The sequence below is a fragment of the Desmodus rotundus genome, chromosome 7, assembly GCF_022682495.2.
Source record: "Desmodus rotundus isolate HL8 chromosome 7, HLdesRot8A.1, whole genome shotgun sequence".
Taxonomy (NCBI): domain Eukaryota; kingdom Metazoa; phylum Chordata; class Mammalia; order Chiroptera; family Phyllostomidae; genus Desmodus; species Desmodus rotundus.
The window spans coordinates 28,933,612-28,948,570 of record NC_071393.1 but is presented as its reverse complement, the minus strand read 5'-3'; the positions used below and the strand labels follow the sequence as shown (position 1 = coordinate 28,948,570).

Here is a 14,959-nt window from a genome sequence, read left to right as displayed (position 1 = left end):
GGAGGGGGCGGCTGAGGTCATCTGGGTTCCTTCCTCAGTCCTGCTACTGCCAAATGGCTCATCTTCGCTTCCGTATGGTGGCAAATGCCTTGCGCCCATTGTCCTCACTGTCCCAAAGCAGAGCCACTTTCAGGATTGGGACCAGGGCACAGTTATCCCAAGATACGATTGGACCAGTGATTTGAGCATTACTGACACCTGAGTGTCCCTTTTGGAAGAGGAGGTAGCAGCTGTGGCCGGTGACCTGGCTCACTCCGAGTTGGGTGGGGCACCCCTCCTTGGCCATTACCTGTTCCTGTTCCTGGGACCCAAGAAGGCCAGGCCCACCGACAGCCGCCTCTGGAAGGCCCGTGCACACCCCCTTGTGTCTCCAGTGTGACCCACCCCACCCCCTCGTCTTCGGTCTCCTCTCTTCCTTCGGCCAGGATGAAGCGGGCACAGTTTGGACCCCACGACTGGCTGTCTCTGTCAGTGCCTCCAGGACCCAGCTGGCTGCTGGTGGACGCCCTGGAGCCTGAGACGGCGTATCAGTTCAGTGTCTTGGCGCAGAACAAGCTGGGAACCAGCGCCTTCAGTGAGGTGGTCACTGTGAACACTTTAGGTGAGGGCACTTCCTGGAGAACCCGGGGACGCAGAGGGGGTGATGGCAGGATCCAGAAGCTAACGTTTACGCGTCTGCTGCGTGCGAGGGACCTGGCTAAGTGTTCTGTGCAGTCCTGTCACTTGATCTCCCAAGAAGGGTCTGTCGTACCAGTCTGCAAGGCTTGTCCGGTCCCACATCAGAGCACTTTGGCCAGATTCCTTGGACGGAAGAGGCTTTGAACTGTGTCCTGGTCAGGCCACGTGTCTGCATCTTCGTGTGGCTTCACAGGGGAGATAGGGAATACTGCATTTCTTGTACTTCTGCTGGTACTTTCCTCTGGCTCCCGGCCTCAGTCGGTGACAAGCGTGTGGCTGACTCTTCCTTCCTGGACCTAGTGACTCACTCTGTCCCACCTGGAGCCAGAGAGTGTAGCTGGAAACAGGTGGCCCCACTCCAGCCTGCTTAACTGCCACCAAGGGGGCAGCAGGACCTCCCCTCGCTGGGCCTTGACTTTCCACCTGGGCCAGGAAGGGAATTGGAAGCGTAAACAGAGTGTGCGGGAAGATATTCCTGCTTCTTTGGGAAGGGAACAGAAGATAGGTTTTGCAGTATTTTTGTAAAGATATCATTTTATTAAGAAGATAATTACATTGAATTCTTCTTCCCTCTAGTTGTCATTTTTTTAAAAAGATTTTTAAAATTTATTTTTAGAGAGAGGGGAAGGGAAGAAGAGAGGGAGAGAAATATCAATGTGTGGTTGCCTCTTGCATGCCCCCTACTGGGGACCTGGCCCTCAACCCAGTCATGTGCCCTGATTGGGAAGTGAACCACTGACCCTTTGGTTCGCAGCCTGTATACCCAATCCACTGAGCTACACCAGCCAGGGCTAGTTCTCATTTTTTATCTTTATTTTTTCTGAGGCACTTGATCCCCTCCCAGGAGACTTTTGGAAGGACTCTGAGAGCAGGGACACAAAGCTCTGGGCCCACTTGCCATGCCCCCTTCCTTTGGGCCGGGGTGGGGGTGCTCTTTTCTGTGGCACCCTTGCCCCCAAAATGATGCATGCACTGGTGTGTGCCCCGTGACCATCGCCTGGGGCCATGGTGTCCAGGGACCCATGCTGAGCCAGAAGACAGTATGGGCGATGAGGATGCGCGGCCTCAGTGGTCCTGCACCGTCTCCCCTCTCTCTCTGCCCGCTGCAGCATCCCCCATCACAACTCCAGAACCCCTGGTGCTGGTTACCCCACCGCGGTGCCTCACAGCCAATCGGACCCAGCAGGGCGTGCTCCTGTCCTGGCTCCCACCTGCCAACCACAGCTTTCCCATCGACCGCTACGTCATGGAGTTCCGTGTCGGAGAGCGCTGGGAGATGTTAGATGATGCCATCCCAGGCACCGATGGAGAATTCTTTGCCAAGGATCTGTCACAGGTGAGCATTTAGCTGCCCCCTGCTTCTACTTCCCCAGTCCTCGAAGTGACAGGGCTCTTTCTAGAGTGACTGGAAGCATTGAATGACCCAGCTCGAGTGTGCAGGGTGTGGCCATGCCCTAGTGAACCCCAGCCCTGTCCATGTGTCCTCCCAGACCTGCGGCCAAGGTCCCGCAGATTGAGGACCGGTCAGGGCAGTGGGGAGTTGTGTCGCTGACACAAGCTAGGGTGGGGCGGGGCAGGGGCCCAGGATGTGCCACCAGACACCGACCTTAGCTCCATGCTCAGGGCCTAACAGTGACGGACAGAGGATTTCCCAGGAGGACGTCTTCTAGCTTCGCCCTGTAATGGTTTAGAGCCCTGGAGAACAACTTATTTTTTTCTAGTGGGTCTCTTCCAAACTTTGATGTCTGTCTGGTTGGAGAGAGGAAGCAGCTCATTTCATTATTTCTGTGTTCCTTCCCTGAGCACTCCTTTAGTGCTGGACTGGCTCGTGGTGGCTCCTGAGAGCCCCAGCTCTCCTTTCCGTGACCTCGCCCCAAATCACCCACGGTCACAGCAGCTACAGCGTGGTGATTGGCAGATGCTGCATGTCAGTGCTTTTTTAAACGTGAGAGCTGGTTGTTAAACATTTCTAGTACCCAGGGCTTTGGGTGCCGAGTTCCATGACATACCATTGCAGGGTCCATGGCTGTGGGTCTGTGGCGGTCAGTGGCCGTCTCAGGTCCCTTGGCTGACAGGTATTGTCCCTGGGGCTGTAGGACACCTGGTATGAGTTCCGGGTTTTGGCTGTCATGCAGGATCTGATCAGCGAGCCCAGCAACATCGCCGGAGTCTCCAGCACAGGTACTTTGGGGGTGGGGCTTCCTTTGCAACTGCAGGGACATAGCCCCAGAGCCACATGGGAGTCCCTTCGGGAAATAGCTAATATGGGAAGAGAGCCTGACTTAGAAACAATGGAGAGCTCTGGTGGAAACTGCATGAGTTGGAGCATTTCTTAGCCTTGTCAGATCCATCCTTCTGCTCCCGTGATGGGTGGGATTTCTCCAGCTCAAGAGCTGCATTAGTGAAAGTTTCTACAAGATAGCCACAGAGAGGGAGTCAGCTAATCTTCTCATTACTGTGGTCAGAAGGAACTTGGTTGAAGTTATGTTTCTGTAAAATCTATTTCTTCCACTGTGATCCTCTGTAGTGGGGGTGGGGTGATGAATCGGTCAGACCTGAGAGGACAGTCAGCAAGTGCCCACTGAATGCCTGTTATAAGGCTGCTTTGTAATTATGATGGTTTTATTTGGAAAATTGCCATTTGATGTTGCTTCTCTTCACTCCTTCCTCTCCCTAGATTTTTTTCCCGGCTCAGTAAAGCCAACTCCCTAGCATTTTCTCTTTCTCATTCTCTTTCTTTTTCTTTCCCCTGATCCCATTTCTACACATCGCTCTCCAGCGATGGTTTCTAAAACACAGCAGGGTCCCTGTCTCCCCAAGGAGTAGTTCCCTTGGTGTGGGAAGAGGTGCTTGCTTAGTGATAAAGTGAAGACACCATTTCCATGGACACTACTCTCTGGGGACCAGTTGGCGAGGAGCTTGGCCAAGTGTAGGGTGGGCAGACTGGGGAGAGGGCGTGAGGACGGAAGTGGCACGAGAGCGTTTGGGGGAGTGGGGTTGGACTTCCGTGCATCAGGGAGCTTTTTAAAATTAAAAAAATAATTTAATGCTCAAAAGCACCTCCTCAGGCGGCAGAGCCCAGTACACATCTGTCTTGTTTTCCCTGCAGGGCAGGGGCTCAGAGAGATGCAGGCACAGGGGATGGAGCTTACAGCCAAGGCCAGGAGGGCTTTGTGGGGCTCAGTTCCACGAACTGTTCTTCGTTCAGTAGCTTTGTGTCTGGTTCCCGAAAGGAAACCTGCGTGGTTGGGAGATTCCTCATGGGGAGTACGGATACAGCAACCTCAGCTTTCTCTGAATCTAAGGCCCCCGTTTCCAAAGACTGTATCACTCATTTCTCTACTCAACCAGTCAGCGTGACTTGGACTTCTTAATCCACGTTGTTATCGACAAAGCAATGGATTCTGGCCGACTGTATCAGAACGTATTTCCCCCTTGATGACCCTAAAGAATGGCACTTACTGATGTAATATCCCATGCAGTGTAGCACAGTCGACTGAGGGAGAGGCGTGGCTCTGTCACTAACAAGCACGGCAGGTCTGGGCACAAGGTGAGCCTCAGTTCTCTACCTGCAACACGAGGAAATTGGACCCATTAACCATGCCCCTGCTGGGTCCAGCTTGCCGTGCCTGAGCTGCTTTTCCCTGCAGACGCTGGGCGCCTGCGGTGTAAGGAGTTAGGAATGGATGGAAGTGCACTGTGTGGTCACAACTCCTCTCCTGGCGGTAGTGTTTCCCCTTGGAGGAGCCTTCCCGCCTGAGCTCTGGCGTGTCGGGACGGCACAGTGGAAGGCAGAAAACCCCGGACTGGAAGTCAGAGGCACTGAGTGTGTTTTGGCCACGATATGCAGAATCTGTACGAGCAAGTCGCCAAGCACAGAGTTGTCATTTAGAGAATGAGGACGCTAGTGTGCTCTGTGTGCCTCATGGGGTTAACGTGAGAATATCTGACAATACGCATGAGAATGCGTTGCAGACAGCACTGGACAAAAAGCACTAGATGATTATTGAAATTATTGTAGTGTATTGAAGTCATCATCCCCATAGTGGTAGGATTAGGTGCTGTTTCTTCTGGACTTGCTGTGTGGTGACTACTTGCCTAATGTAGTCACCCCTCTTCCCTCCTCCTCTGCCATGCAAATGTGTTCAGGGCTGAGTTGAGCATGGGGCCTAGCCTTAAACTGTCTGCACTACAGAGGCAGGAGAAACACCGGGGGTCAGGTGTACCAGCAGAGGGGTTCTTGGGGAGAGGAAGGGACTCACGATTGCCCCCTGCCCCTCCCTACAGATATCTTCCCGCAGCCGGACCTGACCGAGGATGGGTTAGCTCGCCCCGTGCTGGCTGGAATCGTAGCTACCATCTGCTTCTTGGCAGCTGCCATCCTGTTCAGCACTCTGGCTGCCTGCTTTGTCAACAAGCAGCGCAAGCGTAAGCTCAAGCGTAAAAAAGGTGGGTGTCGACCCCACCCCCTGCTCTAGCTGGCTCAGTTTCAAAAGCTCCCCATCAGGAGAGATGGCCCATTTTTAGCACAGCGCCCTTTGAAAAGAGGGGAACTGGGATCTTGTGGCTAAATCAGCCAGTGGACTTGATTTGAGAGGGGTAGGAAGAAAGCAGGGATGGTGGGGAGAGTCTCATGGACCATAACTAGGGTGAAGGCAGGGCCCAGGTATGGGGATAGGATGCTGACTTGAACCCGGAGGTGCCAGATGTTGGAAGGAGCTGCGTCCCACTGTGGCTCTGCTTTGGGCCTCAGCAGGCTCTCTCCATTTTTTCCTTCTAGACCCTCCACTCTCCATCACTCACTGCAGGAAGAGCCTGGAGTCTCCGTAAGTGCCCCGGGCCCTGGAGAATGGGATGTGCTGCTTGTAGGGTATGGGTGCCAACAGTGGGTGGTGAGCCCGCTCAGCCCCGTCACAGCCCTGCTGAGCTGTGTGCTGTTATTTGATCTGCTCAGCAATTTTACGTGGTCCACACTGCTCATAGCAGGAGCCGTGGTATAGACAATCCAGATTCGCGGATAACCCATTTCTCCTTAGCTTCAAAATGCCTTTCTGTGACGTTTTGGTCATCCTAACAGATTTGGCTTCTTAATTTTGTGTTCATCTTGAAATGAGCTTGCTTTTCATGCGCCACCTAGGAGGGAAGCTGCAGGGGTGCCCAGACAGAGCATGGCAAACGATAGGGGTGAGGCAGAATAAAACTAGAATGTGGGTGTTCAGGACACTCATCCAGAGAACCGAGAGCTTGCCCAAGTTTCATGCCAGACTATGCCACCCGTCTGCCGTCCTTTTCCTTAGCCCCGTCTCCCCAGGTGTTTGTGGTTGGTGTCTGTTAAGAGAACAAGAGAAGTAATGAGCCCTGCTGCTCTCTTGCCTGTCCCCACAGCCTGTCCTCTGGCAAGGTGAGCCCGGAGAGCGTCCGCACGCTCCGGGCCCCATCAGAATCCTCTGACGACCAGGGCCAGCCTGCAGCCAAGAGAATGCTGAGTCCTACCCGGGAGAAGGAGCTATCCTTGTACAAGAAGACCAAGAGGGCCATCAGCAGCAAGAAGTACAGTGTGGCCAAGGCCGAGGCTGAGGCCGAGGCCACCACTCCCATCGAGCTCATCAGCAGAGGCCCCGATGGCCGCTTCGTGATGGGTCCCTCCGAGGTGGAGCCCCCGGTGAAGGGCAGGCGCATCGAGGGCTTTCCCTTCGCTGAGGAGACGGACATGTACCCTGAGTTCCGCCAGTCTGACGAGGAGAATGAGGACCCGCTCGTGCCCACATCTGTGGCTGCCCTGAAGTCCCAGCTGACCCCTCTGTCATCCAGCCAGGAGTCCTACCTGCCACCACCAGCATACAGCCCTCGGTTCCAGCCCCGTGGGCTGGAGGGCCCCAGTAGCCTGGAAGGTCGGCTCCAGGCCACTGGCCAGGCCAGGCCTCCCGCCCCCCGGCCCTTCCAGCACAGCCAGTATTACGGGTACCTCAGCAGCAGCAGCCCCGGGGAAGTGGAGCCACCACCCTTCTACATGCCGGAAGTGGGCAGCCCCCTGAGCTCAGTCATGTCCTCCCCACCCCTGCACACTGAGGGGCCTTTTGGTCACCCCACCATCCCTGAGGAGAACGGAGAGAATGCTTCCAACAGCACGCTGCCCTTGACTCAGACACCCACAGGCGGGCGCTCCCCTGAGCCCTGGGGTCGTCCAGAATTCCCCTTTGGGGGTCTGGAAACCCCAGCCATGATGTTCCCGCACCAGCTGCACCCCTGTGATGTAGCCGAGAGTCTGCAGCCCAAGGCCTGCCTCCCCCGAGGACTGCCCCCCACCTCCCTGCAGATGCCCTCAGCCTACCCGGGCATGCTGTCTCTGGAGGCGCCAAAGGGCTGGGCAGGCAAGACGCCGGGCAGGGGCCCTGTGCCAGTGCCCACCACCACCAAGTGGCAGGACAGACCTATGCAACCTCTGGTGAGCCAAGGGCAGCTAAGACATACCAGCCAAGGTATGGGCATACCCGTGTTGCCTTACCCCGAGCCAGCCGAGCCGGGGGGACACGGTGGCCCCAGCACATTTGGCCTGGACACCCGGTGGTACGAGCCCCAGCCCCAGCCCCGGCCCCGGCCCAGTCCCCGGCAAGCCAGGCGCACTGAGCCCAGTTTACATCAAGTGGTGCTACAGCCCTCTCGGCTCTCACCTCTGACCCAAAGCCCCCTCAGCTCCCGCACTGGCTCTCCTGAGCTCGCTGCCCGGGCCCGGCCTCGCCCTGGCCTCCTGCAGCACGCTGAGATGTCGGAGATCGCCCTGCAGCCGCCGGCCGCCGTCAGCTTCTCTTGCAAGTCCACGCCATCCACGGGCTCCCCGTCCCAGAGCAGCCGCAGCGGGAGCCCCAGCTACCGGCCCTCTGTGGGCTTCACCACTGTGGCCACGGGCTACCCCTCCCCTCCTCCGGGCCCTGCAGGGCCTGCGGACAACCTGGATGTGTTTGGACAGACACCTTCCCCTCGAAGGATGGGGGAGGAGCTGCTCAGACCAGAGCCCCCTCCACCACAGATTTCTTCTTCAGGGTGAGTGTGAGCTGGTTTTTCCTGCCCACCTTCACCTGGTTGTCTTCCTGCCCTGCCCTCCACCCTTCCATCAACCAGAATGACAGGGCTTGTCTGGACATGCTGCAGCATCCCTTCGGGAGAGGACTTCTGGTCTTGGCATCAGCGGGGCATGGTCATTGGTGTGGGGTGGGGCTTATCTGCCCAGGTACCCTGCCAGGAGCATGAGGGATCTTCATCCAACCCAGAGCTCTCAGGAGGCCCTCAGGGTGACTGGGCATGGGCACACATGGGCAAGGGGAGGGGCATGGCATGGCCCAGTGAGTGGTCACCCTCGTTTCTCATGGAGTGGAGAGCTCAACAGGTCCCTGTGTTCTGGCTTTGGGGGTGGTTCCAGGGTTTGCCCAGAGACCTTGCATCCAGTCTCCTGCTCTTCCCCAGCCCCTGCCCCCCCTTGCTTAGCAGGCACCCAAAGCCTGACTTCCCTGGACCACCAGGCCAGGGGCTTGCTCCTATTCCCAAACCTTGCCCTTAACAGCCTAGTGAGCATTGGGGCCCCACACAGCCTTTCCGGGGGCATGTCCTGCAGGCTGGGAGCCCAATCCCAGGCTATGAATCATGTGCCTGGAGCCACATACCCCACCCCAACTGGTGTGCCTCACAGGAAGCTACAGACAGACAGACAGACAGACAAGCTCCTGCGATCATCCTGCCCGAGAGAGCATACTCTAAACAGTAGCAGCTGGTATTCCAGGTACCAGTCAGCCTGGACACCTGTCTGTGCCTCTTTTTCTCTTGTCTTTCTTCTGCCCTCCTTCTTTCTCCTCTTCTTCCCTTTCCTTCCTCCTCATGTCTGTTTTCTTCCTTCTTCTCCTCTGGGTTGGCCAGTGTGCTCAGAAGAGCCTGCAATGCCTTGGTAGTGCCCCCCAGGCCTGCCTGCCCTCCCTCCTTCTCTCCCTCCCTCCTTCTCTCTCTCTCCCTCTCTCTCCTTCTGGTTTCGTCCTTTGGTCTCACTTCTTGATGTGGCCGCCTGTGCAGGGGAGCAGAGAGTTCCAGAGGGGGCTGGCCCCGTGGTAGGCAAGATGGGCTGCGGTTGAGGAGGAGGGAGCCTGGTGCCCTTCCCCTGCCCCATTCACTCCCACCCTGTCTGGTACCTGGAAGTGCAAGCCTCACCTCCCACTCCCACCCTGCTCCTGGTGGGGGGTGAAGAGAGTGGGCCTCTGGCAGTGGAGGACAGCTCTAGCTAGTGTGCCAGGCGGGGGCGCCGTGACGGACGTGCCAGTGTCTGTGCAGAAGATGCTGTGGGCGCAGCCCTGTCGTCTGCTTTGCCGCGCTCTCATCTGCTTTGTCCCATCGTTGCGTCTGGTTCTCTGTCTCTCTCCTCTCCTTCCCCTCACCCCATTCTCTGGCCTCGCTTGTCGGTTCTCTGGTCCCTGTGCTCCCCTCCTCCCCTCTGGGTGTGCGTGGGTGGTTCCCCCAGGCCTGTGTTGATAACTGCTTTGTTTCTGATTGATCTCAGCTATCTGGGCAGTGTTGTCGAGACAAGCCTCTCCTCAGCTCAATAGGTAAGGGAGCTCCGTGGTGGGGTGGGGCGGGGGGGGTGGACAGGTGGACGGGGCTTTGGCAGGGCCATTGCTTCCTCTACAGGGGACTTGAGACCATGTCCCTTCACCCCTTCTGTGGGGGCAGCAGCCTCTGCTCCTCGATTCCCAAAGCTTCGGGGTGCCCCACATCATGCTGCTCCAACAGCGCCCCCTACCCCAGGCCCTGCTCGGCACTGCCTAGCTGCAGCTTCTCGCCCCACCCCACATGTTAAGCTCTCTCCCACAGCCTCCCTGCAGTTTTCCTTACTCAAACACCTCTCCATTATGCTGCCAACACACCCAGAGCTTCTACAGAAGTCCCTTGGGACATTGCATGCACCCCGAGGGACCCAGAATGCCTAAGATCTGCTTTGCATCTCTACCCCTGGAAATCTGTCTGGGGCCACAATGATACCCAGGAACACCTCATCCCTCTCTGCTCTGTTTTCCCAGCAGCCTCAGGCATAGCACCCCCTTCCTGCCCAGCCCCCCAGACAATCTGACCTTTCTGGGGTGGCTGGCCCCCTCTGGTCTTCTTGGGGCCTTGCTAACAGTCAGTCCTGTCAAGCGGCACGGGTTGAGGAGTGGCCCGCTGGATCTTCCCAGGGCCAGGTCCCCTGCGGCCCTCTGAGGGCAAGGGCAGGGAAATGCCACCACTCCCCTTGCCCCTGGATCCTGCAGCCCGTCCTTGGCTGTTAGGAGACTGAGATGTGGGCCTCCCCTCAGGTTCACGTTGCTCTCAGGTCCCTGTGGTCGCTACTCCCGACCCCCTGAGTCACAGCTGTGGGAAGAGTCTTTGGAGGAGCTCTGAAGGGGAGAGGACAGGTTCCCAGGCGGAAGGACATGGGGTTGGCAGCAGACAGACACACCTGGGGTGGTAGCACGGCACTCCTTCCCTGTTCCCCGTGGTGGCTCCTCTCCCACCTGCCTCCTGGTGGGGCTGTCAGGAAGCAGGCAGTTAGAGGGGTATCCGCTCTCTTCTAAAGGATTTTAGGGTTATACAAGGCCCGCCCACTCTCATGGTAACCAGGAAGACCCTTCTTCTTGCCATGAGTGCCACTGTGGTGCTCCTGGGCACACATGGGCCAGCAGCTGTCAGACGGGAGAGGGAGGCCTCTGGCTGTGGTCGGCGAGACGCAGCTGCCTCCCTGTGCCCCTGGAGACTTCCAGGGGGCTGGTCATTCTAACTCAGGATGATAAGTCTTTTGCAGTGATAAGAAAGGCGTCCCCAGGCCCCAGGATGGTGTGAGGCTGGCTGGGGACCCCACTCCGGCTGTTCACATTGGGGGAACATGCAGGGGTCAGGAAGTCTCTGTGAGCTCACCTGTGCTAGGGGCCTCCTGTGGCCTGCTGGTGGGCACTCCAGAGTGACAGAGGCTGGACTGCTCTCTATCTCCCCTGCACTCCCTCCCTGCCGCCCAGTTATGGCCCCCCCGTCACCCCCAAAGTTGTGGCAGCTCCGGGACAGCTCTCATTCCACTCCTGCAAATGAGAATGGGCCCAGACCCCATTCTCATTTGTTCCTCCCACCCAGCCACTGGCCCCGCTCTCCCTATTGTCCCCACTGCATCAGATCTGAGGGAGCTGAGCCATTGTTCTCTCAGTGCAGTGGCAAACCCAGAAACCGGGGGCCACCAAGGGTGACTGTTGTTCCCTGCGGGCCTGGCATCATCCCCAGCCTAGGAAAGTGAGACTTCCACGGCCTTGGAGTCAGACCTGCTGGTGCTGGGCAGTAGGCGCCCTGCTCGCCCTCCTGCTTGCTGAGGCCTCCCGGGGGGCGGTCGCTGCTGGGCCATTGGGAGGCGCAGGCCTCTCTTCAGATGCTGTCTTCATGCTGCGCCTTTGCATGTGTCTCCAGTTGGTCTTGCTTGGACATGTGACATGTCTTGTCTGCGTCCGTTCTCACTCTGTTCCTACTTCCTTCAGTTTCCTTCCTGTCCCTACTCCCACACCTGCAGTTGTTTTCCTGCCTCCCCTTCTCCTCTCCCCCACCTCTTCTCCTCTTCCCAACTCCCTTCTCATGACCGGGAGTTGTACTGTGAGGGCCTGTCCTTTTGTGAGGGGCTGGGGGCCCGGTGCTTTTCTCAGCTCCCTGTCTGAGACCAGTAGCCTCCCGTTTTCCTCTCTCCCTCGCATCCCCTTTCCTGCTGATCCCGACTTTGGAGATTCTGCAGGTGAATCTGGGATCGTGGATGGAGTCCCCTTTACTAGGTGAACCATAGGAAGGAACTCCCACTTGGAACAAGCTGCTCCTGACTTCCGAGGCCAGGCATTTGGTGCATGCTCTGACCCCACCAGAAAGGTACCATCTGTGGTCACAGCGGAATAGCAGCTGCCATCCAGACTCCTGGCCTTCCTTTCTGTGTGTGGAGGATAGATTTCCCCTTTTCCTGGCTACACTTTGTCCATCTGTGATTGCCTTGGCCGGCCAACCACAGTGTGCCATCCGACAAGCAGGTTCTGCTCTAGGCAATTGAGGAGAGGAGGAAATTGCTCTTTAAATCATTGCTCCTGCCTATTGACTGGGGCAGAGCTGCGAACGTGTCATCACGGTCAGCTCTTTGGGCATTAAGGACAGGAAGTACCCTTAATGGGTTTTGGATTTTGACTGTCTGATCCTGTGGTTTGCCTACATTTTGAACCAGGTTGTGTCTTTCCTCCACAACTCTGGGTCAGCATAGAGCTAAGCAGCTAAGAAGAGTTCAGCTAAATGGTTGTGATTTGGGTTTTGTATGGACTTTATGGAGAGAGAGAGAGAGAAAGAGTGTGAAAGTAAAACTCCCGGCGATTTTTGGTAATTCTGAACTGCAAGGAAACACTGCTGGAGCGCTACAATTTATGCGAAAGGCAATAGGGAAGAGCCTGAGAAGAGCCTGAGCTTGGAGGCACTCACCTTTCAGTAATGCTCTTACTTCCTGGGAGAAGGAGCACCCCAGAGTTTGCAATAGGTTTGGGAAGAATTGAGGCTGATTAGAAAGAGAACTGGGATCTCAGCTTCCTGAAGAGCCCAGGGCTGGATTCTGTTCAGACAGGGTACTTGCTGGCTTCATTCTAGGGGTAGATGGAGTTGCTTAACCCAAGCTTCCAGGGGGACACCAGCACCTAAAGCCTTATTACCTGGAAGTCCCCCCAGTGAGCTTGACATCGACAGGGGTCATGGTCACCCTTCCAAGAAAATGGAGGCAATTTGATTCCAAAGGGCTTACCGTGCTGCAGGTGAAGTCCCCTGGACCACATTTCATGTGTCTTTTCTGTATAACTTGCTAAAAATAAAGACCTATTTTTCCCTTCTCCCTTCCTCCATTTCTCTCTCCCTTCCTTCCTCCCTCCCTCCTGTCTTTCCAGACACTTGCTTGTGGTTTTCTTTTCTGCTTTGGGAGAGCATCTTGGTGCCTTCTGGAGCCTTCTGCTGTGTTTCTGTGTTTGAGAGCTGAGCCAAAATCGAGAACAGGTGAACAGCAGGTGTCCTAGAAGGGCTGGAGCTTGGCTATTTCATGAGAGCAGACGGGCTGACCCCGCTCCAGGGATCGTCATCGTTGGAGAGTTGCTGCCTATAGCAGCCAGCCCTTCCCCTCCCTGGTGTGTCTCACCCCGGCTCTGCCGCCCCAGCTGAGAACGTCGGTGGCTGTCGCGGCTAGTTCAGTCCGCAGGTTTAGTTCTCAAATGACGTGTGGAAGCAGTTTTTTTCTTTGATGTAATTTCTACACCTGCTTTATTAGGAAGAAGTTGGAAAAATAGGTTCGCCTAGTGTTGAAAGTCTCGGCTCTATCACATAGTAACTGGATAATCGGACATGCCACTCGTTCGGTTTCTCCATCTGACAAATGGGCTCAGTGTACTATTTGCCTCCTAGGGTGGTTGTGAGGATTGAAGAAAATCATTGTAGAGAACGTAGATCAGTATCTGGCATGGTAAGTGGTAAAACATGCTCTATGATCAAAATGATAATGGCAAGAGTCTGCTGGTTGTAATGATACAAACACCCCTGGAAGTTTCACCTGGCTTAGAGAAGCCACAGAGTTTTTATGGTCACCCTGGACCAGTTTCTCTCATGTCCTAATAGATGGTGTGTTTATGCACTATTTCTGGGGTCCCCTTGCTTGTCATATACCTCCTCAGACCGTATGTCACTTGTCCCGCACGGTCCCTCTGAGGAGGCTGGCTGGGACCTGCAGACAGATTTATATCTGTGACTTTCTTTTTAGGCAGCGTGAAGAAGCCTTAGTCAAGGATGAGAAGGGGGTGAGGACATTCCGCCAGCATTGGAAAGTCATGCCCCTCATGCCCTAGCCATCTCCATCCTTTGCCTGCCTTCCAAGTTCCCTTCCAGCTGCTGCTGCTGCTGTGTGGGATCACTGTGGGTAGAATACGGAGTGTGTGAAAGAGGAAGGAATGGGGAACTGGCAGCTTGGGTGTTTGGGGGTGGAAGACCTGGCTTCTAATGGTGAGTTGGACTGTGTGTGCTTTCATGCACATGTGGGTTGGGGCTTCCTAGCTCTGTGCTATCAGGGGGCTGTGGACAATCAAGAAGTTGTCTCTGACCTGAACTTGGAAGGAGTTTCTCGATACTTTATTTACTGAAGGGCTATAGAGTGATGGCATCTATCAAAGAAGATGAAGGTTGCTTCATGGCCCATTAATGCAGGAAACCCCAGAGACCAGAGACTTATCTACAATTAGCCTGTAAGTTTCTTCTTCCTCATTCCCACAACGATATCCAGGGTTGGGATGATGCAGCTGCGATCTTCCGATCTCTCTATCACTTTTAAAAATACTTTGAATGGCTTGCTCACCACTGGGGACTTCTTTTCCCCTCACAGGGTATCTTTTCCTACTCCCTTTAATCAGGATTTACCCCAAACTAATTGTGATGGAACGGAAGCGGCAGCTGCAGGGGTCAAGGCAGAGCGGGATTCCTCGTAGCCCTAGAAGGTGTTGGCCTCCCTGACTGTGAATGCACTGGTGGGAAAGCAAGAGTGACCTGTCTGTCTCTTCCCCTTTATTTCTCAGGCTCCAAGCTTGGCCAACTTGGGGAAGGAATGCCATTGATAACAGATCTAGACTTTTTTTCTTTTATGACTCTTGAAAACTCTCTCTGTCAAGTACAGATTGTCATAGGCAGTCCTTCCTCTCAGCTGTCTTTGGTCCCCTTTGTCACCTGGGCTGCACAGGCTTCACTTAAATTGTTGATTTTGTTCTAACCATGCATTTGATCCATCAGGCAAACGGCACTATCCACTCGGCTGGGAGAGAAAGAGAGACCCGTATACACAGTCTCCTCTCCTGACAACCTCAGCTCCTCTGTTGCATCTTACAAGAGAGAGGTTCATTGCATACTTGCTACAGGTGTCATGGGCTTCACAAGGCTGCCAGATTCGTTCACTCTAGTCATTGTAATCTGCTTCTACACTCTTTTATTCTCTTACGTGATTGGAGACACCTGAGCCCCATCTGCAGCGGGTCAGGGAGCCTGAACTGCTGCAACGTCAGTAGATGACATGTATTTGTTGCTCTTAGCTGCTGGGTTCTGCCTGACCCTTGTAGATGGAGAGGAAGGAGCCCTATGAAGCTGGGCTCGTTTGGCCCTGACCTTCTCTTCGCTGGAGGAGGGCAGTTGATGGAGGTTGGGGATGCTCATGTCCTGCTTTAATCTGCCCTTTTCATTTAAAGGTCTTGAT

General features: G+C 55.5%; 1 protein-coding gene across 5 annotated transcripts in view; it reads left to right on the top strand.

Annotated features, from left to right (window-relative positions):
• The window catches only part of IGSF9B (immunoglobulin superfamily member 9B), a 55,819-nt gene that overhangs the window by 26,983 nt on the left and 13,877 nt on the right, over positions 1-14,959 (top strand). For 2 of the 5 annotated variants that reach the window (XM_053928484.2, XM_053928483.2), the window contains exons 13-18: positions 426-601; positions 1,788-2,014; positions 2,775-2,859; positions 4,966-5,127; positions 5,459-5,504; positions 6,064-7,719. In XM_053928484.2, the coding sequence (XP_053784459.1) occupies positions 426-601; positions 1,788-2,014; positions 2,775-2,859; positions 4,966-5,127; positions 5,459-5,504; positions 6,064-7,719 (2,352 nt within the window). Of the gene's footprint in view, positions 1-425; positions 602-1,787; positions 2,015-2,774; positions 2,860-4,965; positions 5,128-5,458; positions 5,505-6,063; positions 7,720-8,362; positions 8,453-9,217; positions 9,264-14,959 lie in introns of all 5 variants that reach the window. The other 3 variants (XM_053928486.2, XM_053928487.2, XM_053928485.2) reach the window with 3 other exon arrangements.